The sequence below is a fragment of the Panthera pardus genome, unplaced genomic scaffold (genome assembly GCF_024362965.1).
Source record: "Panthera pardus isolate Hobbes unplaced genomic scaffold, ASM2436296v1 HiC_scaffold_17, whole genome shotgun sequence".
NCBI classification, from domain to species: Eukaryota; Metazoa; Chordata; class Mammalia; order Carnivora; family Felidae; genus Panthera; species Panthera pardus.
In genome coordinates, this window is record NW_026526732.1 from 138,877,902 (window position 1) to 138,900,552 (window position 22,651).

General features: G+C 49.7%; 2 protein-coding genes across 11 annotated transcripts in view; one reads left to right on the forward strand and one right to left on the reverse strand.

Moving 5' to 3' along the window:
• The first annotated feature begins 1,935 nt into the window (after positions 1–1,935).
• DNPH1 (2'-deoxynucleoside 5'-phosphate N-hydrolase 1) lies at positions 1,936–4,461 on the forward strand. The gene is made up of 4 exons (XM_019457195.2): positions 1,936–2,173; positions 3,673–3,741; positions 3,914–4,024; positions 4,211–4,461. The coding sequence occupies exons 1-4, from the start codon at positions 1,981–1,983 to the stop codon at positions 4,345–4,347; spliced, it is 510 nt and encodes a 169-aa protein (XP_019312740.1). The 5' UTR covers positions 1,936–1,980; the 3' UTR covers positions 4,348–4,461.
• A 440-nt stretch (positions 4,462–4,901) lies between these two features.
• Positions 4,902–22,651, reverse strand: part of CUL9 (cullin 9) — a 37,314-nt gene continuing 19,564 nt past the window's right edge. For 3 of the 10 annotated variants that reach the window (XM_019457188.2, XM_019457187.2, XM_053904993.1), the window contains exons 26-42: positions 22,417–22,606; positions 15,496–15,641; positions 15,235–15,364; positions 14,894–15,093; positions 14,163–14,413; positions 12,785–13,130; positions 9,261–9,401; positions 8,934–9,098; positions 8,544–8,707; positions 7,693–7,786; positions 7,201–7,275; positions 6,936–7,046; positions 6,661–6,778; positions 6,109–6,242; positions 5,590–5,730; positions 5,341–5,414; positions 4,902–5,255 (exon numbers count right to left, since the gene is read on the reverse strand). In XM_019457188.2, coding sequence (XP_019312733.2) covers positions 5,054–5,255; positions 5,341–5,414; positions 5,590–5,730; positions 6,109–6,242; positions 6,661–6,778; positions 6,936–7,046; positions 7,201–7,275; positions 7,693–7,786; positions 8,544–8,707; positions 8,934–9,098; positions 9,261–9,401; positions 12,785–13,130; positions 14,163–14,413; positions 14,894–15,093; positions 15,235–15,364; positions 15,496–15,641; positions 22,417–22,606 — 2,682 coding nt within the window. In that variant the 3' untranslated portion in view covers positions 4,902–5,053. Of the gene's footprint in view, positions 5,256–5,340; positions 5,415–5,589; positions 5,731–6,108; positions 6,243–6,660; positions 6,779–6,935; positions 7,047–7,200; positions 7,276–7,692; positions 7,787–8,543; positions 8,708–8,933; positions 9,099–9,260; positions 9,402–11,862; positions 11,999–12,784; positions 13,131–14,162; positions 14,414–14,893; positions 15,094–15,234; positions 15,365–15,495; positions 15,642–22,416; positions 22,607–22,651 lie in introns of those variants that run through there. The other 7 variants (XM_053904995.1, XM_053904994.1, XM_019457192.2 and 4 more) reach the window with 6 other exon arrangements.

Consider the following 22,651-nt stretch of genomic DNA (forward strand, 5'->3'; position numbering starts at 1 on the left):
ACAAAATATTCCTTCTACTCTTTCGCCTTCAGCCTGAGGTCGAACGGGGAATGGCAGCCACATCACAGGTGTGACCCTAAGGAGAGAGAGGCTGGTTTATTTTCTTTAAGACATAGAGGCAGAGACAGGATGCTTTGTGTGTACGTGTGTACGTGGGTTCCTCTCCTATGGGAAAGTGTGGCAAGAATCAGGAGGGGAAAGGAGATTGCCCATCAAGTTATCTGGCACATGAAGCTTCCTTTTTTTTTAATGTTTATTTTTGAGAGAGAGAGAGAGAGAGCGCGCACACGTGCGCGTGCAAGTGGGGGAGGGGCAGAGAGAGAGGGTGACAGGATCCAAAGCTGGCTCTGAGCTGACAGCAGAGAGCTGGCACACGAAGCTTCTTTCCTAGAGGTGTATGTGAATGTGTATGAGAGAGAGCCTGGGACCCTAATGCATGGCTCCACATACATGTTTGCCCCACGGTCCGGCTATCTGTGGCCGTGCCCATGGAGGACAGAGATATACTAAAATCTCTTTGCCTTCTCTTTGTGTCTTTGCATTTTTTAAAAAAGTGTTTATTTATTCACTTATCTTGAGACAGAGAGTGCATGTGCATGCACGCAAGTGGGGGAGACACAGAGAGAAAGGGAGAGAGAGCATCCCAAGAGAGAATCTCATCAACCCTGAGATGGTGACATGAGCCAACATCAAGAGTTGGATGCTTAACGGACTGAGCCACCCAGGCGCCCCTGCATTTCTTGTTTGGTTATTTATTTATTTAAGTAATCTCTACACCCAATGTGGGGCTTGAACTCACAACCCCGAGGTCAAGAGTCACACGCTCTTCCAACTGAGCCAGCCAGGCACCCTTGTGTCTTTTGCATTTTTAAAAATTATGTCAGCTCTGTAACCCATACTTAGGTATTTTACAGTTATCATTCAGGAAGAATTCAGAAGGAAGCATGACAGTGCTTTTCTCTAGGGAATGGGATTGGGGTCTCAGGACTCACTTTCCACCAGGTACTCTCTTGTTCCGTTTGATTTTTTGGTCCTATATTTGTGTTATTTTCATAGTAAAATGAGGGGGAGACCATTGTTACCACCAGTGAATAATGGTGTGTTTGCCAGCCTCCCTGGAGCTCCTGCTTCTGTCAGCCTACAACAGGGCGGAGCAGATTACAACGTGCTGCAAATATAACTTCTCATTTGAATCCACTCATGCATTAACAAATATTTGGTAAATCGTTCCTATGTGCCAAGTACAGTTCTAGAACCCAGGGATATAGCAGTAAACAAAACTGTAAAAGTTCCTGCCCTCCTGGGGACTTATATTCTACTGGGCATAGAAAGACATACAACAAGGGTGCCTGGGTGGCTCCGTCATTAAGCCTCTAACTCGAGTTCGGCTCAGATCATGATGACACAGTTCATGGGTTTGAGGAGAAAAGGTAAGGCAGGGAAGGGCGATGGGGAGTTCTGGGAATAGGAGCCTGCCATGTTGAATAGGGTGGTCAGGGAAGGTGACCCGTGAACAGACTTGGAAGAGCTGAGGGAACGCTCCAGGGAACTACCTGGGAGAAAAAGTTCCAGGGAACAGCAAATGCAAAGGCTCTGAGGCAAGGGCATGGCCAGCATACTTGAAGAACAGCCAGGAAAGCCAGCGTGGCTGCAGAAAAGTGAGTGGTAGTAGTAGGAGATGGGGTCCGCGAGGTAAGAATCACCAGGGAATGATGCACTTGCGTCTAGCTGAGATGGGAAAGGCCAAGGCCAACAGGACCGGGTGGGGGTGGGAGGCAAGCTGCAGTGACGAAGTCGGGGCGGTGGGTTTCCGCCCCTGGCCCGTGCTGTCCTCAGCGTCTGGAGGCTAATGCCACGCTCCCAGCTCGCCGCCAGTCGCAGGAGGGGCCCTCCCGGACCCAGGGAGGGCCGGCCGAGTCACGTGGCCGCGAGCGGGCGCCCCCTGGCGCGGGAAACGGAGAGACGGCGGCGGCGGCGAGGATGGCGGCGGCGGAGGCCAGAGCGCGGGAATGCGGGGAGCCGGGCCAGGGGGGCCGCCAGGCCCTGTACTTCTGCGGGAGCATCCGCGGCGGACGCGAGGACTGGGCGCTGTACGAACGGATCGTGTCTCGGCTGCGGCGCTTCGGGGCGGTGCTCACGGAGCACGTGGCGGCCAAGGAGCTGAGCGCGCGCGGTGAGGCGAGAGGCGGGACGCGCGCGGCCGGGCCCGGGGCGCGGGCGGCGGGGGAGCGGGTCGGTCCCGCCTCGCTACCGAGATTGCACTCCGCTCGGCGGCGGCCATCGGACCACCGGCCGGCCGCGCGTCCCTACGGCCCGGAGCCCTCCCTCCTGCCCAGCGGGGAAGGGGAGCCGAGGTTCGGACCGCGTGGGTCCCGTGAACTTGCGGGTGGGAGCTCAGTCTCCGCATTCATTTGTTATCTTGACCTCGATTCTTTCCTGGAGAACTTCACCAGGGACTGAGCAGGGAGGAGCAGAATGGGAGTGAATGGGGCTGCTTCAGTTCTCAGCTTCCCGCTGGCATCTGCTCCCCTACCTAAGATCAAGCTTATCCCCCTTTGCGGTCAAGATATCCGCCCTGTCTTGGGCCCGAAGGACCCCAATTCTTGCCACCACCTTCTCTCACGTACTCTCATCAGGCTACTTCCTGGCTGCTGGATCTTTCAAAAATATTGCTTTGATCAGATTTGGTCTGGAATCTCGGCGAGTTTTCTACTTTGAAAATCGCGCCAAAACTCTCGTAACTTCTCAGAAAACCTTTTTTTTCCCCTCGCCCGACCGAGGAGCGGGTCCAGGATTTGTAATATCTAATGCAGTTCTGGGAGCCCTCTTTAAAAAGATGAAATCACAAAATTGCTAGGGCGTTGGGAAGGGCTTGTGCAAGTGCAGGACCCAGAAGCTTAAGGTTCGTTTGGTTTCACCGCTAGTCCCGTCCACGCCCACCTACTGGTTCCGGAACTTCAGTGTGCTCAAAGGAAGTCTGAGGGAACTTGTTTAAAATGCAGATTCACATAGCACAGTCTGGGTTGAAGGCTTAGAATTCATTTTTAACGGACTCTCCAGTGATTCTGCTCTGATTCCGGAGCTAACGTTTAATCAAGCTGGAAATGAGATACTGATCCCAGTCAGAGCCTCTCCTACCTTCCTTTCCGCCACCTCCTACTGGTCATGGGCTGTATTACAGCACTGGTGCTCAAAGTTTGGTGCGGTTCACACTCCTCTGAAGAGCTCCTGAAGCAGCCTCACCTCATATCGAGCTCTCGGCTGATTCTGGCACCCACCAAACCTCGAGAGCCACTCAGGCTCCCTACTTGTTCATCCTTCTTTGCACGGGCGTTCTCTTGCTACTGCCCATTTCCATCCCGCACTGGAGGAGGATATTCCTCCTCCTTTCCATCTCTGATCCCTGTCACACACTGAGGTATAGTCCTTCCTTTAATCTCATCTGTGTCACTCATCTGGCCCTAATCACACATCCCTCCTAGCATGGGATTGAATCTTTCTTGTGGTTATTTCATTTCCTTACTCCTTTTCATGGAACCTTAGTGTTGGGTGGGTCCCTGGTCACCTAGCATGCGGCAGGGTGAATGTGGGGGTGGCAAGGGCATAGGAGAGGTACTGAGTGCTGAGGACCAGGCAGGGGCTTGGCCTTGATCAGCTTTTCCTCATCCACAGGGGAAGAGGCTACTGTAGGTGACAGTTTCATCCATGAGCGGGACCTGGCCTGGCTGCAGCAGGCAGATGGTGAGCAGTTCCCCCCACCCTCGCACCTCCTATCCACAAACTCCTCTGGGATGTTAGATCCCGTCCACACCTAGAAGGGACTCCCCAGAGTTCTCTTCTCACCACACCCAGAGTCTTGTCATTTCTCCCTCACAAGCCCCGGGTATTGAGCCTTAGTCTCTTTTCTTCCCAGTGGTGGTGGCAGAAGTGACCCAACCATCGTTGGGGGTAGGCTATGAGTTGGGCCGGGCCATGGCCCTCAATAAGCGAATTCTGTGCCTGTTCCGTCCACAATCTGGCCGAGGTGAGCACTTCAAGCCCTGGATGGCCCCTTTTCCACCCCAGCTTTCTGTGGACCCAGCCCTCAGCTCCTTCCCTGAGGGGGCTCTGGGTACAGTGCCTACCCCCAAAATGGGACAGGGAGGGGAGCGGAGGTGGGGGCAGGGGAGTGTGGATGGGAGCCACCATTACTTTCCTCCACCCTGCTCAGTGCTTTCAGCCATGATCCGGGGAGCGGCAGACGGCTCGAGGTTCCAGGTGTTAGACTATGAAGAGGGACAGGTGGAGGCCATGCTGGATCGATACTTTGAGGCTGACCCTCCTCTAGCAGGCAGCTGTCACCCCTGACCCAACCGCTTGACTTAACCCTGCTCTGTTACGTTCTAATCCCAGACTCTGCCCTAGTGCCCTTCCTGCCTCCTAGCCCCAGTTCCAAATTAAAAGGTATGTTTAAAATTCTAACTTTATGTCTGTGAGTGGTGGCATGGGATCAGTCCTCAATAATATCCTTTTCCTGCTGCATTTCACTTCAAGACGTAGAGAACATTAAACATTCTGTAGATCCGCAAGAGAGGGTACTATCTAATGCCGTCAAGCTCCTGCCAGGAACACTGAAGAGTATGGGAAGGTTGGGCTGGGGTGGGGGGTGGCTGTTTGTCTGTCTCTGATGCTAGGCTGGGTCTGGGGCAAGCGGGCAGGCCTACGCCTGGCCCTGAACCATGTAGACTTTCATTTCCCTTTGTCAATTTAGGTCCAGTGGGTCTGCTTTGGACCTTCTCTGAGAACACAAGAGTCTGGAGGTAAAAAAAAAAAAAAAAAAAAAGTGAACAATGAGGAGGGGGGTGTGTGGAGGGAGTAGGGAGTTGACACTAGCCTTTGGGGACGCACCTGTGTCAGCCTGCTTCCAGAGAAGTATGTTAAAAAGTTTATTCGGTAAACAGAAGGTACTGGAGACACTGGGGATTGCTTCCCCCAACAATGGCAGGAAGGGGTGACTTCACCCCTTGGCCCCCGTGACTCTGAGGTGGCTCCAGGTGTTCCTGCGTCCTGGCCCTCAGTCATAGGCTTCATCATCATCCTCCTCGTCACCGAAGAAGAAAGTGTCTCGGTCCAGGTTCTCAGACTCGTCATAGGAGAAGCTATCATTGTCCAGCTCCTCATCAAACTCATCCTGCTGCCACTCGGGCACATCATCCTCATCATCTTCCTCCTCCTCCTCCTCTTCATCCACCTCCAGCCCCGAGGAGCTCTGCGGCCTAGCAAGGGAGAGAGCCACACTCAGCCCCAGAAGAAGCCTAGCATCCCCCACTCCCTCGCCATGGCTCTGCCCACCCTACTCACTGACTGCCAGGCACATTGGATCCTTTCGCCTCGCGGGCCTCTAATGATGGGCTCTGCAGACCCACCCGGAAGTCCTGGCAAGGAGACAGGGAGATGTGGGAAGTGGGAGAGTAGAGGACATTGGGCCTCTGCCCATCATTCCTTCAATGAACATTCTCTGAGGGCCTACTCCCTCTGCTCTAGGTGCCAGGCTCCCGGCAAGAATGCTCCCACCTCCTCGTCCCTCCCTCATCCCAGGACTCCACAAACCGATGCCTTTGTGAAACGTAACTCAGGCAGTCTCCAGGGACACAGATTGCGATGGTGAGGCACACCGCCCCCGTGCTTCAGGAGCTGGCAGTGTATGTTCACGTCTTGTCTGCCCAAGTTACTTACTCGTCTGTAAGCTCCCTGAGGGCAGGACTCATAGTTTAGATGCAACATCAGTGTATTAGAGCTGGGAAGAACCTCAGAGATCCCTTACTCGGAGGATCCCAGTCCCCTGGCACCCACTCCGGGGATACTGAGTCTACATCTGAGAAGTATGAAAAAGTTCCCCAAGTGATTTTGATAAGCATCTGGGCAAATACCCTTGATCGGGGCTAACTCTCTTGCAGCACTCACCAGGTGGTTAAGTGGCAGGGTCCAACCACATCCAACAGGCTGGCCTAGGAGCTGGGGCGCAAGCCCGTGTCTCCAAACATGTTTCACCCTCCCTGCCTTTCCTTTTGGATGCCCCTAGGGCAGGGGCTGTGCTGGGCCCAGGGGGCCCGGGGTCGGGCCACATACCTGGGTAGAATGCTGCAGGATAGCCAGCAGCCTCTCCTGGATCCTCCGGAGCAGCTCCAGGCCCGTGCTGAGGCAGTCTGCCCGCAGGAGGCGCAGGGATGAGGCCAGGTCTCTGCACCGCAGCAGCGTCTCCTCTGCAGAGAGGGCAGGGCACAGGAGCTCCCTCCCTTCTTCCATTCCTGCCATTCCTTCCTTCAACAAACACCTACCGAACATCTACCAAGTTCTATCAACACCTACCAGGCATAGCCCTAGATACCTATTCTGGGGGCGGGCTACATCGTAGCAGAGGGGGACAGATGGTAATCAAACCGGTCAGGTGAAGCCCTTAGGCACCTGATGGCATGGCATGTACCACCCACCTTCATACCTGACTTTAAAAGGCCGATATATCTGCATCTGTAAGGCTGTGAAGAAGTAGGTGGAGGAAGAGGACAGAGCACAGTGGGGAGCTGGGAGGGGGGTGCTGTTTCACCCACTGCGGGGATGGACTGCTCAGAGCGGGGAGGTGGGCAGGAGGTGGGAGTGAGCAGGCAGGAGGCCAGGCCTCACCTAGGAGGATCTGCAGGGCGTTGGTGTGCAGCTCCAGGTTCTCGGTCTGCTGCTCCACCACATCCATGTGCTCTGTGTCCTGGTTGTAGAAGCTGTACACGCAGGCATAGGCCAGCACCTGTGGGAGCCCGAGTCAGCCCTTTCCCTGCTCAGGCCAGGGGGCCTCCCTGCTTCCTCATTCCCTCCATCCAGGCAGGTTAGAGGAAAGCGGCCCAGCCCACCAGAGCCCCTTGGCACATCCCCCGCACCCCCTCCCCGGCCTGCACCACCACCACCTTGCGAGCCTGCTCCAGGCCCCGGCAGGCGTCACTGAGGAAGGTGAAGGACTTGGGTGGGGGCACCTCGTGGATGGCAGACACGCGGTTCCGCAAGCTCACGGCGAACTCCTGTGCAGGCGAAGGCGGATCAGCGCTGCTGCGTGCAGCCCTCCCCCACCCCGTCAGAACAGCACCCACCCAGTTTGGATCTTTGGCCCCTGCCTGGCCATCCACCCCAGCCCTCTGACCTTCTCACCGACACAACTGTTTCCTCCCTGCTCACCCGGGCCTGGTGATGGAAAGTACACCTCTCGTTATAGTCCTGAAACCGCTTCTCCTGGCGAGCTGCTTTGCTTACCTGGTAAGGGCAGGTTGAGAGGGCTCTAGGGTGCTTTGCTGGGCAGGATGGGGTTAACACACTAGGTACCCTGCGTGGAGGCCTTCTGACACCTCACCCAGACCTCATCATTTAATCCTAACTCTGTGAAGCAGGTCACATTATTATCCCCTGGTACAGGTGAGGCTGAGGTGTGGGCAAACGCCCTGGCACTGGTGCCAGGCTCTGACGCACGGCACCTGCTCTGCTCTGGCCTGGTGCCTCCTGAGAATATAGACCTCCCAGGACAGAACTTCCAGCACCTGTAGGCCCAGGTGGCTTCTGTCTTCCCACTGAGCCTCTGTCCCAACAGCTGTTCAGCTGCTCAGGACACCCAGGGCCCAGCAGCAGCATCCCATCCTGACTGCCCTTGGGCCTCCTCCTGGCCCCGGCCCTTACCATGGCAGAGCAGTTGTAGTAGTCTTTGTGACTGGGCTTCCACGACTTGAGGCAGCGCCAGCAAAATCCATGGTTGCATTTGGCACACGTCATGCTATGGAGGAAGCTGGCTGGTCAGAGGGCTCCTGGCCGGGGCCACACCGGGAACACCAAGGGCGTGGGTGCCCCACAGAACACGCCCCTGCCCCCTCCATGCCCTTACAGTCTCCTTAACCTCATCAATGCCTACTGCGCACACCCTTGCTTCTGAGCCCCTTACAGTGCAAACTTCAAAACGGGGGTGGGGTGCCTGGGTGGCTCAGTCAGTTGGGTTTCTGACTTGGGCTCAGGTCATGATCTCATTTTGTGCGTTCCAACCCCTCAGCATCAGGCTCTCTGCTGTCAGTGCAGAGCCCGCTTTGGATCCTCTGTTCCCCTCTCTCTGCCCTCCCCTGCTTGTGCACACACCACTCTCTCAAAAATGAATAAACATTTCAAGAAATTAAAAATTAAAAAAATAAAGGCAGGGGAAGGAGCATTAGGATGCAGGAGTCACTGGGGGCGCCCGGGTGGCTCCGTCGGTTAAGCATCCAACTCTTAATTTCGGCCCAGGTCGTGATCTCACGGTTCACGCAACTGGCTCTGCACTGACAGCGTAGAGCCATCTTGGGATTCTCTCTCCCTCTCTTTGCCCCTTCCCTGTCCACGCTCTCGCTCAAAATAAATTAAAAAAAAAAAAAAGATGCAGGAATGACTGGAGGCCGCCTCCTTTGCTCAGCTCTGTTCAGCCCCACAGCCCCTCCATACCACCAGGACTCCCACCCTCTCCCATGCTCTCTGACCCCACCAATGACCACAGTACCCCCTCTTACTGCAGACACCCCTCATTCTTCTCAATGGGAGCCTGGCAGCTGGGACAGCGCTTGGAGATGAGCTTGGCCAGGTGCTTGCTCTGAGCCTCCACGCTCATGCCGTCATAGTAGCCGCCATCATCGACCCACTGGGACATGTGGCCACAGCTGGCAGGGTAGTGCGCCTAGGGCAAGAGGGGAGGACATGGCTGAGCTCTAACCAAGGGTGGCACTGCAAGTGTGTGAGGGAGGGAGGTCACAAGTGAAGGACTACAGGAGGAGGAACAGAGCTCAGCCAGGTGACAGCGTGTGAGGACAAGACATGGTGTGGGGGGGGGGGGTGGCAGAGCAGAGTGCTGGCAGAGGAGAGGTACAGGCCTTGCTCAGGGGCAGGGCTGGGCAGGCACCCACCTCGGGGAAGCTACAGTTGAAGCAGGAGGCCCAGCCACATTTAGAGCAGGTGGTCCCGCAGCCCAAGCCCTGGCGGCACAGGATGCGGTCACAGCCCTGGGGGTTGGTGCACCACGTCAGGTTGGAGCAGCTCTCCACGTAGCCACGCAGGAGGGCCTTCTCGTACTATGGGGGCATAAGTGCCACCAGGTGAGGGCATGGCTCTCCAGGATGCCACACCTCCGGACCCCCCTCCCCCCCCCACCGCCGGCACCCGGAATGTGGGCCCACCCCCTGGGGCCTGCCCCTCTGGCTGTACACCGAATCCTCCTGCAGAGGAGGGACTACCTTGGAGATGACGTCTGGGGAGGAGACAATGTCCCGAATGAAGGCTCCAGTGGGCTGTGCAGGGCAGTCGGCGATGGGGCAGGTGCAATTCAGCACAAGGTTCTGCTCAATCCGAGTTGTCAGATACTCATTCCAGCAAGACTGGAGGGGAAAGGAGGGGCTGCTTAGGGACAGCAGGGGAGCAGCACAGGAGGACATCTTGGCCTGGTAATTAACCTAGCACCACCCTCCTGACTATGGAAGGCCAGAGACAAGCCTGCTTCTGGAGCAACCTCAAAACTGACCCTAATCTTTCTGGCTTCTATGGGTTTTCCTGGGATTGGCCCAAATCACAGTTGCCTTTGAGGATGTGTGGGCCAGGGTAGTGGCCTCGTTTTAATTATTGTTGAGATGGACATGGAGGGAATGGGTAAGAGAATCAGGACAAAGGAGATGATTCAAGTTCTAAGAAAGATCTGGAGAGAGCAAGAAGGCCAGAGAGGAAGGAGGCCTGGGGCAGTAGGGTGCCTTTTCCCTGTGGGGTAGTTGGCCTTGGACACTGCAAACACCGCTGTGGCCTCTCCTCCCAGCTCCATCTGGTCACCTAGCTCCTTGATGCTCCCATCCTCCCAGACTCAGCCTCTTCTCCACAAAAAAGCCTCGCCTACTGAACCCCCCACCCATCCTGGTCACGGGTGTCGGAACCCTCACATCTCTTGGATTCTCTTCTAGCTCCCATGTCACTGCACCACCCTAAACCAGGCCTTTATCCCCTGACCCCTAAACTGCTTGTCCCCATAAACGGTCTTCCTACCCAGATCCCTCCAAGAAAGGTACTAAACAAAACAAAACCCTTTTTATGGTGAAATAAAGCCAGATAAGTTGGGAAATTGAATGCAGAATTCCTGCATTTTTTAGAGAAAACAGGAAAATACTCCAAATTCAGACTTCATGCTTGCAGGCATATGGGCACAACAGGGCCCCTTACAGCCACAGAGGACAAAGGCTGGCAGCTGGGTTTGGAGCCCATCCCACTCCCCTAAGGAGCCCCTCTGCTGTTGGCTTGCTCTCGCTTCTGCCGTCCCCCCTGCCCAGCCCACCGGGAATGCAGTCTCCGTCCAGCCTGTACTCCCCTCCCACACCTGCCAACCCTGCCTGTCACTCAAGGCTCACACGGGGAACACCCCCCCCCACACACACAGCCCCCATCGACAGCTCCAAACCCAGGACTTCCCTTCTCTGAGTTCCCTTACATTTCATTGTGCTGCTCAGCTGTGACTTAAACATAGGCTCCTCTTTGGCTGGGACATCTCCAATTAGCCTGTTTTTCTCACTTTCCCTGTCGTTCCATCTCTACAGGGGGATCTGTACAGCTCAGCACTCTGGACCTGCTTCTCTCTCTCTGCAGGATGCCAGCTAGGCCTCTCCACTTAATTCCAAATTCTGCTGTCCAGTCCCACACAGGTATCCAACAAGAAGCTCAAACTTCACATGGTCAGAACAGACTTAATTTTCCCTCAAAAACCTGCCCTCCACACCCAGCCCCAGCCCCAACAGCTTGCTAAATTCAGTAGACGATGACATGTCTCATCCACCCAGATGCTCTGGTCAGAAACCCAGGAAGTACCCCTGATTCCTTTGTCCTAAGCCCCCCATCAGCTCCACCAAGCCCTGTCAGCTCTGCCTCCTGACGTACCCCAATCTGTCCCCTTCTCTCTTCACTGCGAACGCTGGGAAAACACCCACCGCTTCCTGCCTCTTTATACAACAGTCTCCCAACAGGTGCCCCTGCTTCCACACAAGATCTGCCCAACCCTTTCTTCCACACATGGTGATCTTTTAGAAAATGAAAATCAGATCCAATTACTCCCCTGCTTAACTCCATCGTGGCTTTCCATAAAGTCAAGCCCACTGTATGCCAATCCCAACCCCACTGGGTCTGTCTCCCTCCCAAATCTCTCCCTCCACTGTCCCACCACATCACTGTGCTTTAGCCACCAGTCTCAGCTTCTTTGCAATTGCTGTCCCCTCTGTCTGCCACACTCTTCCACCAAATAGTCACCTCTTCAAGGACAGCCTTCCCTGGCCTCCCCAATCTAAAGTCCCTGACAGGGACTCTCCCCCCACTCCTCACCTCAGTCACTTCCTATGACATGACCCTGTTGTATTTCCTTCCCCTCACTTGTCATAAAAGCATGAGGGAGGGCCCTGGAGCAAGACTGCCAAAGTCCAAATCCTGACCTTGGGCAGGTGACTTCTCCTTCAGGCGCCTCCATCTGTCACCAGCAAAATGGGGATGGTAAAAATACCGACCTCACACAACTTTCATGGGAATTAAGCAAGATAATGCATATATAACAGCAGAACGGCCCAGAATGCATCCCCCATAAATATTAGCTGCTGATATTATTAGCCCTTGGGTCATTTCTGGCTTGGATTTTCCCACCCCCTCATATAGCACCCGGTGCTGTGCACACTGTGAGTTCATGACAAACATTAGTTGAATGAAAAAGTGAAAGTGGGAAGGAAATAATTAAGAACCAGGAAAAGGGGGGCACAGGCAACCGTGTGAGAAGAGTAACTTGAAGCAGAGCAAAAAAGGAAGGAGGAAAAGTACACGTACACACACATGCCAATGCACGCGTCCCAGATCACCCACCACTGGGGAGACGCTGTTGGGAGAGGCAGCTAGATTCAGGGCAACAAGCGCGCTCATCCTGTTAAGTTGATGTGTTTGGGCTTGGCATCAGTTCTAAGAGCTGTGAGGCAGGGAACATGGGACACTCAGCACTCTGGTCCCCTGCACCTCGGCCCCTCTCCCCCACCACTGAAGACAACTCACTCCCCCATCTACAGCCTCCTCTGCTCAGCTGTACAGTAGCAAGATCTGGCTTCCCATAATTCCCTTGACTTCTGTGCTTTTCTCATGTTCTGAGATAAAGGGACTTGAATGATAATTAGGAAACAGAAACCTATAGTCATCATCAATGTAATAGCACTTCCCATTTATGAAGTGCCTTGATGTATATTTTACATGTATGCGTGTGCTACCCATCTATCTATCTATCTATCTATCTATCTATCTATCTATCTACCTATCTATCTATAGTTCTCAAACCTGGCTGAACACTGGAGTCACCTAAGGAATTTTTAAAACTCCAGATGCCTGGGTTTCACCTCCAGAGATTCCAATTTAACAGTTTGAGCATGAGGACTTTTTAAAAGCTCCCAGTGATGACAATATGCCACCAGCATATTTTAGCATATTATTAGCATATTCACCTATTAAAACTTTGCCACTGGCAAAGTTTTAGAGCCACTTATACATTTCACTGGATCCTAACAACAACCACTCTTCAGAGTGTTGAGGCTAGGGGCGCCACTTTTAGATGACAAAACCAGTTTCAGAGGGACGAAGAGCCTTGTCCGACACTGCCCAGGTTAGGAAATGGCAATGCTGGGCTAGAAGCCCAGAGTTCACGAGGAATTGTGTGGGGCAGGAAAGGGGCAGAAGAGGGGCAGGAGAGGGGCAGGCGGGGCCTCACCTTGCAGCAGTAGTGCATGCAGCAGAGAGAGGGCAAGTCGTCGTCAGGCTCCAGGGGGCTGACACAGACAGGGCAGTGGTCAGGGCGTGCGGGGGCCTCCTGGGCCTGGGGTACACACAGCCCAGCTGCCAGCAGCAGTGGCTCAGGGTTATCACTGTAGCTCTGCAGCAGCTGTTCAGCACCCCAGTGGGAATGAGCCAAAAGGTGCTGAGCCACATCTGCCTCTAGGTTCAGCGTCTCTTGCACCTGCCGCACCGTCTGCTCCATCAACCCTTCTACCTCCTGGGGGCTCATGGTGCGGCCTGCAGGCAGCTGGAGAGACGCCAGGGCAGCCACAGCTTCTGGGCTTGAGGGAAGAGGAGATTCAGCGATCAATATCCCTGCTCTGCTTATCTACTAAATGAACCCCACCATGGCCCTCAGCTCCCCACTTGCGCACGCCTGCTTGCGCCTGCCTAACCAACCTAAGGGTAGCCACCCAAACCAACTGTCGGAGCTGCTTTCTACAGAAGCGTTTGTTAAGTGGCGAGTGGGGCTGGTTGTCACAATGATCTCTAACACCCCAGGAATCTGGTAGGCAGGCATCGGGAAGCAAACTGACCCACAGTGGATGGGATAATCCCACCGTAAGCCCCACCTAAAACAGCAGCAACACATCTGGGGAGAAACTGGAGTCTGTGGCCTTACCACCCAAAGTATGGTCAGTGGGTATCCCCATTAGTATCACAGGGAGCTCTACTGAATCAGGACCTGCATTTTAATAAGATCCCCAGGTGACATGTGTGCAAGTGAAAGTTTGAGAAAGATTTCTCTAGACAACTCACTTTATACACAGTGCAGGCAGCAGGCATAAAAGTTGTGCCATAACAACTTCTAGTGAGCTGAATGTGATATAACAAGCTTTAGGGGTGCCAGCTAATTAGGGGGATCCTATGACAAATTCCTCTGTAGAACAGGCTTCTTGAAGACTAGAGTTTGTCCATTTCATTGAGCAGAGAACATAATCAGCACTCAATACACAGTTGTATGATACTGCATTTTTGCTTAGAATGAGAGTTATCTATACAGAAGCTTATGTGTCTGGGCCCCTTGCCTATGGGCTGACTCTAGGAGAATGGGGACAGCAGGGCCCCTGATTAGGAAGGCAAAGAAGGGGTGACGGTGCTGGCAGGGGGAATGAGGACTGGCAAAGTGGGAGAAATAACAGAGGCAGGGAAAATGGGGTACACAAAGACAGAAATGAAGTGCTTTTCCACAAAAGAGCCTGGCCTTGGCACTAAAACTCCCGTGTCACTGCAGTGCCATCTGTCCCTGGGAGCCCAGCCCTCCCTGCTGGCTTGGAGCCCTAGCAGCAGGGAAGAGGGCTGGGGACAGCTACCTAGGCTTGGAGGTCTTGGCGGTCTGGTTGCCGCAGAAGGGGACCTCTGCCTGACCCCGGCAAGGCCCCATAGGCTCTGGGGTGGCATACATCAGGATCTGGGGCCAGTCGTCACGCCGTTCCACATAGCCCTGGCCCAGGAGGTGCAGGATGCAAGAAAGGACGTCTGTACTGGTACAGGCCACGCCTCCTGCAACAGCACGGCCCAGGCTCCCCGGGGGGTTTGGACCCTTCTGCCAGGCCTCCAGCACCTAGATGGGTGGAGAGGAAACAGGCAGGCCACATTTACCCAGAGAGGCCGGCATGCCTGGGTTCAATGCTCTGCTCTTTCACTTACTAGCTATGTGACTATGGATAAGTTACTAACTCTCATGCCCCACTCTTCTTACCTGTCAAATGAGAATAAGAGTAAATAATAGTAATAATAATAATAATAATAATAATAATACCACCACCACCATCACCACCCCCATTAGACTGTTGTGCAGATTAAATGACCTAATCATGCAAACTCTTGAAAAAAGGTCTAGTATACAGTAGACACTCATGTCTTGCCTCTGCCTGCTGTCTAACAAACTGCCCTGTCAGGAATAGAAAACTCCGACAAAAATGTCACTCTACAAGGTCTCATACTGACAGAGTTTACCTTCCCTTGTGATGATCCCTGGCTCCAAGCCCCAACCCTGAGCATGACTCCCTCCCTCCCCTAACTTCACAGTCCCTGGGCCTACCAGACAAACCAGCTGATCAATGTGGAGGCCCTTTTCCCCGTGGACTTTGAGAATACGGACAATAAGACAGTTCAAGAGGTTCCTCTTCTGTTCCAGAGTTCGGCCCTCATCCTTTTCTACATCCAGGTATGTCTGGGGAGGTATCAGCCACAGGGCCTCCCCACAGCGCTGGGGCTCAGGCGCCCGAAGCCGCAGCACACCTGGAACTCATTCCGTCAGCACCCGAGGAGGGGAAGGGGGAGGTGAGTGGGGGCAACCCCATTCTCATTCCCTACCCCACGCCCACCATGAGAGACCCACCCTCCAGGAGCAGAGGCACAGGCTAGCCCCCAGTGACCTACCCCTGTGTGGAAAGTCCTGACCCTCATGCAGGGTCAAAGGGCCATTCTCAGAGGTGAGGGGCAGAAGTGCCTGGAGCAGTAGCTCTGGGGTGAGGTCAGAATTCTTCAGCAAGGTCTCTACAGACACCTCCTGGTGAGGAGAAACAGAGTCAGTCAGGAGCAGAGAATCGGCGGGGGAAGGATGGAAAGAAGGAACAGAGTTTAGGAGAACACGAGGGACAGACAGGAAAAGAGAAGATAGAGCCTAAGGAGCCGAGGCACCTCTGTCTGATTGAAATGCAACAGCAGCCACATCTGCATGGTGGACACGTGCAGGGTCTGGTCCCCAAACTTCAGCTCAGCCCGGCCCAGCCACGTCCACTGCAGTCGCCGATGTGGTCCCATGTCCAGGACTGGGTGATTCTGACCTGGGAAAGTGCCAAGGAGAAGAGTAGAGATAAAGAGCAGGGGAAATGAGGGGGTTAGAGGCTGAGGCAAGGGTGTACCATTAGTCAAGCTTTGTTCCTGCTAATCTCTGTGGGGAGGAGGCCCCCACAGAAGTGGCTTGTCAAGCTTCCAGAGCTCAGCCTCCTCCATGTCTGCCCCCCCTGGCAAGCTACACATATCTGGGAGCCCACCCTGTGTCTCGCCCTATGCCAGGCTGGCTCCATGGAAGAAACACTGGAGAGAAGAGACCTGAGTTTTGCCCTCAAGGAGCTGACAGTTTCAAAGATCCACTAGGCTGTATCTCTTCCTCCTTCTGTGTCACAGCTCAGGCACGACGAGCCTGGATATTCGCTCATACTAGAAAGCAAGAATGCCGTCAAAGGAAGAGAATATCAAAAGGAGCCAATCTGAGAGATACTCTCTGGCCAAAGATGGGACAATTGGAACATCAAAAAAATAACACCTGTGCTGGACTGAGACATGTGAAATATCTTAAAATCCATGGGTTCATAATGACATTTAAAAAAAAAAAAAAGATTTCACCGTTTATCTTTGGAGGATGCTAGAGAACAGTATTTTGAAAACTGGTTAAAAATAAGGGGGGAGGAAGAGAGAGTCAAGCCTTTCCTGTATAAACGGTACTTCAGAATAACCAAAAAGTCACTGAGAGGAAGTTTCTCTTTATAGAGAAAACATTCCAGCTCAGATATGAAGGAATGGTGAGACTAGAATGGTGCTAGTTTGTAACCCTTAGTGAAATGATAGAGCTAGGCAATGATAACGAATGACTGCCTAGTGGAAAGCTGACAGGAAACCATATAAAGCACAGATCACACTTGCAATGCTAAAATTCACTGCTCCATTTTCACATCACAGAGACAGGTAGATGTCACACGCCTCCTGGCGGGAGAACACAATACCACCTACAAAGAGTTCTTGACCAAGAAACCAGACCCACATCGGAATAAACTTCTACATCTATGTAACTGTTTTTAGGAAATGAAAGAAACAGAGGAACATGCTAGAGGACACCACGTGGATATGGTCAGCGGAAATCTGGCCTGTAGACAACTCTGTGTGGCAAATAATCCAGTTCCCTGCACAATTATAAGGGAGCAAAAAAGGAAAAGCAGGACCTATACATTAATGGAGACGGAAAACAGAATTCAATCAAATTAAGGTGTGGGCTTTCTTTGGATCCTCCATAAAGAAAAAACTAATTTTGAAAACTTGAGAAAACGGGAGGAATATGAACACTTCACCATTTGATATTAAGAATTGTTATTAATTTCACAAAGTTTCATCACTGTAGTGCCTTTGCTTTTAAAAAGACAATCCTTGGGGCGCCTGGGTGGCTCAGTCGGTTGAGCGTCCGACTTCAGCTCAGGTCACGATCTCGCGGTCCGCGAGTTCGAGCCCCGCGTCGGGCTCTGGGCTGATGGCTCGGAGCCTGGAGCCTGCTTCCAATTCTGTGTCTCCCTCTCTCTCTGCCCCTCCCCCATTCATGCTGTGTCTCTCTCTGTCTCAAAAATAAATAAACGTTAAAAAAAAAAAAATTAAAAAAAAAAAAAAAAAGACAATCCTTGGGGTGCCTGGGTGGCTCAGTAGGTTGGGCATCCGACTTCGGCTCAGGTCATGATCTCGCAGTTTGTGGGTTCGAGCCCCGCATTGGGCTCTATGCTGACAGCTCGAAGCCTGGAGCCTGCTTCGGATTCTATGTCTCCCTCTCTCTCTGCTCCTCCCCCACTCATGCTGTCTCTCTCTGTCCCTCAAAAATAAAATAAAACATTAAAAAAATTTTTTTAAATAAATAAATAAAAAGAGAATCCCTGCGGTGCCTGGGTGGCTCAGTTGATTGAGCATCTGACTCTTAATTTCAGCTCAGGTCATGATCTCACGGCTTGTAGGTTTGAGCCCTGTGTTGGGCCCTGTTGAGCCCTGGCAGAGCCTGCTTGGGATCTTCTCTCTCCCTCTCTCTCTGCCCCTCTCCCACTTGTTCTCTCTCTCTCTCTCTCTCTCTCTCTGCCTCCCTCCCTCCCTCAAAATAAATGAATAAACTTGAAAAAAAATTTAATGGTAACTTTAAAAAAAAAAAAGAGAGAGAGTGAATCCTTATCTTTTAAATTTGAGAGCTGGGGAAAGTGGGTGGGAGTACAGGAGAAATGAGATTGGCCATGTATTGACCCACGTTGGTACACTGGAGTCTATCCTGCCTACTTTTGTGTATGTCTGAAATTTATAATAATAAATTTTTTTTAAATTAGGGTGAAGGTAAACTGATAGAGTTGTCCATCAATACTCCCTCAATGAAGAGACTTCTAAAGGATGTACTTTAGGGAGGAGATTGAACTCAGAAGGATCAAGATGCAAAAGGATTAGTGACAGAAACAACTAGTATGATAACAAATCTACACACCAACTGAATAAAACAATAATAATAATAATAAATTTTGGAAAGTAAAAAAAAGATAATCCTAAAATATCAAACAATAGTAATGAGTAAGATGGGAGTGAGAGCTGGAGTTAAGGTTTTCTCTTGGTCCTCTTATTGTTCAGGTACAAGTCAAACATACAGGTTAAAAATATAAGGGTAATCAACTACAGAAATAGAATGTCCAAAATATGTAGACACAAAAAAGGAATTAAGTAAAATACAAAAGGAGAGGGGAAAAAATGCACAAAAACCCAGGGTGGAAACATATCTGTAAAGGTGTTCAATTTACTATTCTCCTTTCAACTGTACATATGTTTTATATATTCTTTTTTATATATTAAATAACTAAAATTCAAATTATAAGAAGAGTAAACTAAAATGTAAGAGGTTAGCAATAAAAGCCAAATGTATCATTATTCATAATCATTATGAAGAGGCTAATAAAACTGACAACCTAAAAGGAGAGATTGTTAGGTTGAATACAAAACAAATTCTAGGTATTTGTAAGATACATGCCTAAAATAAGAGTATGGCAAAGTTAAAAGTAAATCATACTGGGGGAAATTCTGATGAGAGCAGAATATAGGCATGGTTTGTATCTCCCCAATAGACTGCTTATCAATAGTCACAAAGGAAAAATATTAACTATACAGTGGGAAATCAAACAACCCCTTGACCAGGTTGTCAAAATTCAAATCAAAAAAGAGAAACAAATGGAAACTATATGCTTCCAAATGAAATGTGGAGAAGAACTTAATATCATTTACTTAGGATTCTGGCTGGGAATGCATAACCTGAATCTAATTATGAGGAAATATACAAACTTAAAATGAAGAAAGTTTAGAAAAAAAAACTTTACTTTTATTTTTTCAAAATTTATTTATTTATTGTGAGAGAGAGTGTATGTGAGCAGGGGAGGGGCAGAGAGAAAGGGAGAGAGAGAATCCCAAGTAGGCTCTGTGCTATCAGCACAGAGCCCCATATGGGGCTCAATCTTACATACCATGAGATCATGACCTGGGCCAAAATCAAGAGATGGACACTTAAACGACTGAGCTACCCAGATGCCCCTAGAAAATTTTAAATGACTATATTCTCCAAAGGCGTCAATGTCATAAAAGACAAAAAAAGGCTGAGGAACTGTTCCAAATTAAGGAGACTAGAGACATGACAACTGAACATAATAGATGATCCTAAATTGAATGTTGTCTTCAACTAAAAAAAGACATTATAGAGTCGATTGACAAAATTGGAATGTGGAAGGTAAAGTATTATAGCAATGTTAAATTTTTGAAACTGATAAATGAATGATTATTATATAAGAGAACACCATGATTCTTAGGAAATATATATTAAAGTACTTAGAGGCAAAAGGCCAGCATATACGCAATTTACTCACAGTGGTCTGGGGGAAAAAAGGATGTGTGTGTGTGTGTGTGTGTGTGTGTGTGTGTGTGCGCGCATACACATTTTATAAATGTATATATACACAAAGAGCAAATGATAAAAGCAAATAGGGCAAAATGTTAACAAAAGGTGAACATGGATAAAGAGTATATGAGTGTTCTTTGTATTATTTTCTGTAAATTTGAAGTTATTTCCAAGTAAAACATTTTAAGTAAACGGATAACTGAATTGTCCACCTAAAATGGTTAAAAATGGAGGGGGTGCTTGGCTGGCTTAGTCAGTGGAGCATATGACTCTTGATCTTGGGGTTGTGAGTTTGAGCCCCAAGTTGGGTGTAGGGATTACTTAAAATAAAATCTCAGGGTGCCTGGGTGGCTCAGTCAGTTAAGCATCTGACTTCAGCTCAGGTCATGATCTCACGGTTCGTGGGTTCAGGCCCCATGTCAGGATCTGTGCTGACAGCTCAGAGCCTGCAGCCTCCTTCTGATTCTGTGTCTCCCTTTCTCTCTGTCCCTCTCCTGCTAGCACTCTGCCTCTCTCTCTCAAAAATAAATAAAAAACATTAAAAAGTTAAAAAAAATCAGATCTTAAAAAATTAAAATGGCAATTTTATGTTATTCATATTTCACCACAGTAAAAGAAATCTAAAAAAATTATCAATCCCTCTTTAAAAAGTAAAAGGATAGAAAGAGATATTCTGGAAAATCACTAACCAAAGAAAGCTGGTATTTAATAATACCAGATAAAAATAGACTTTGAGAGAAAAAGCTTTACTAGAAAGAAAGGACACGATTTCATAATAATAAAGTTGAGGGGCACCTGGGTGGCTCAGTTGGTTAAGCATCCAACTCCTGATTATGGCTCAGGTCATGATCTCATGGTTCATGGGATTGAGCTCCACATCGGGCTCCCTGACAGCAAGGAGCCTGCTAGGGATTCTCTCTCCCTCTATCTCTGCCCCTCCCCTGCTCTCTCTCTCTCTCAAAATTATCAAGTAAACTTTTTAAAAAGTTTAATTAACTATGAAGATTCTAAACCTGCATAGTCCATTATGGTAGCCACATGTGGCTAAACTGGCTAACTAAACAAAGTTAAACATTCAATTCCTCAGTTGCACTAGTCACACTTCAATAGCCACAAATGGCCATCATACCAAACAGTGCAGAAAAGAACTTTTCCATCACTGCAGAAAGTTCTGGACAGTACTGTGGAATGATTTAAAACTTTTATCTAATAACATAGTCAAAAAATATATAAAGTGGGGTGCCTGGGTGTCTCAGTTGGTTAAGCATCTAATGCCTGACCTCAGTTCAGGCCTCAATCTCAGGGTCATTATTCATACCCTGTGTGGGGCTCCATGCTGAACATGAAGCCTACTTAAAAATATAGATAGATAGATAGATAGATAGATAGATAGATAGATAGCAAAACTGACATGATGAGAAGTTTAAAAATTCACTATCATAATAGATCTTAATATACCTCTCTCAGTAATAGAACAGGCAGACAAAAATGAGTAAGGTTTGTAAGATTTGAACAATGTAATTAAGTCAATTTAATGGAATATGAATAAGCCTATAGCCAGCAGCTGAAGAATACATATTCTTCTTAATCACACATGGAACATTTACAAAATGTGACTATCTACTAGGCCATAAAGGAAGTCTCAACATATTGCAAAGATTCAGAATCACAGAAACCAGGTTCTTTAGCTACAATGGAATGAGGGTCAAAATCTAAAATAAAAAGACAACTAAGCAAAGAAAAACTGGTTTGGGAATTTTAAAATATGCTTTTAAAAAATGAATAGACCGGGGCGCCTGGGTGGCTCAGTCGGTTGAGCGTCCGACTTCGGCTCAGGTCACGATCTCGCGGTCCGTGAGTTCGAGCCCCGCGTCAGGCTCTGGGCTGATGGCTCAGAGCCTGGAGCCCACTTCCGATTCTGTGTCTCCCTCTCTCTCTGCCCCTCCCCCGTTCATGCTCTGTCTTTCTCTGTCTCAGAAATAAACATAAACATTTTAAAAAATTTAAAAAAATAAATAAATAAATAAATAAATAAATAAATAAAAAATGAATAGACCAAAGTAGAAATAACAATGGAAATTAGAAAATTCTTAGAACTTAAAAATACCAAATACTAACATACTACATAATAAAAACTTAGGCAACATCCCAAATGTCCATCAACAGCAGAAAGGGCAAATATATTCATACAATGGAAATGAATCAGTAACTCAAAGAAAAAAGTAGTGATAACTGACAACCTGGATAGCTCTCACAGATACTAAGCTGAAAGAAACTGGACACAGCAGAATACATACCCTATTATTCCATTTATATGATGTTCACATACAGGCAAAAATCTATGGTACTAGGAGGCAGAAGGTTTCTCTTGGAAGAAGATACTAACTAGAAAGGGACATACGTGAAGAAGTATTCTGGGGTGCAGGAAATGCTCTGGGGGTGGTTATGGGAGTGTATAAGTATATACAATTCATTAAGTCACAGCTAAGATTTCTATACTGTACTGAAAACTAAGTATACCACAATAAAAACAAATCTAAAAAAAATCCAAAAACCAAAAAAACTTACAGAATGCAGCTAAAGCAATATTGAGAGGGAAATGAATACCCTTAAATGTTTTTACTTGGAAAGAAGCCTGAAAAGACTAAAAGTTAAGTAGGCATGCAACTTGAAGTTAGAAAAACAGAACAAATTCATACAAAAGTGAGAGCAATAATGAGAGATACTAATAAAGATCTAACCCACCTTTTCACCCTTCCCTAGGAGACTGCTCTGCCTAGAGACCATTTTTGTTCATATCTACACATTTCTGTCCACAGGTCCTCTCCACTTCCTCTCCTGCCACCCCAAATCTCACCCCAATCTCCAATTGCCTGTCCCTATCTCCTCACTCTGGCTGTAGAAATTGGAGAAGCGGTCAAGGGCATCACAGAATTCAGTGGGAAGGCACTTTCTGGGATGGTACAGGTAGCAGAGTGGGGAGACCGGCCAGCAGCGTGGTGACAGGACCAGTATGGAAACTGTTGGACTTGAATCTTCGATAAATAGTTCTTTCTCAGCCTCCTCTTCCTCTGCTTCCTCCTGAGAGATAGAAGGATTTCAAGGGCTCTTGGGCTCCCTTCTTTG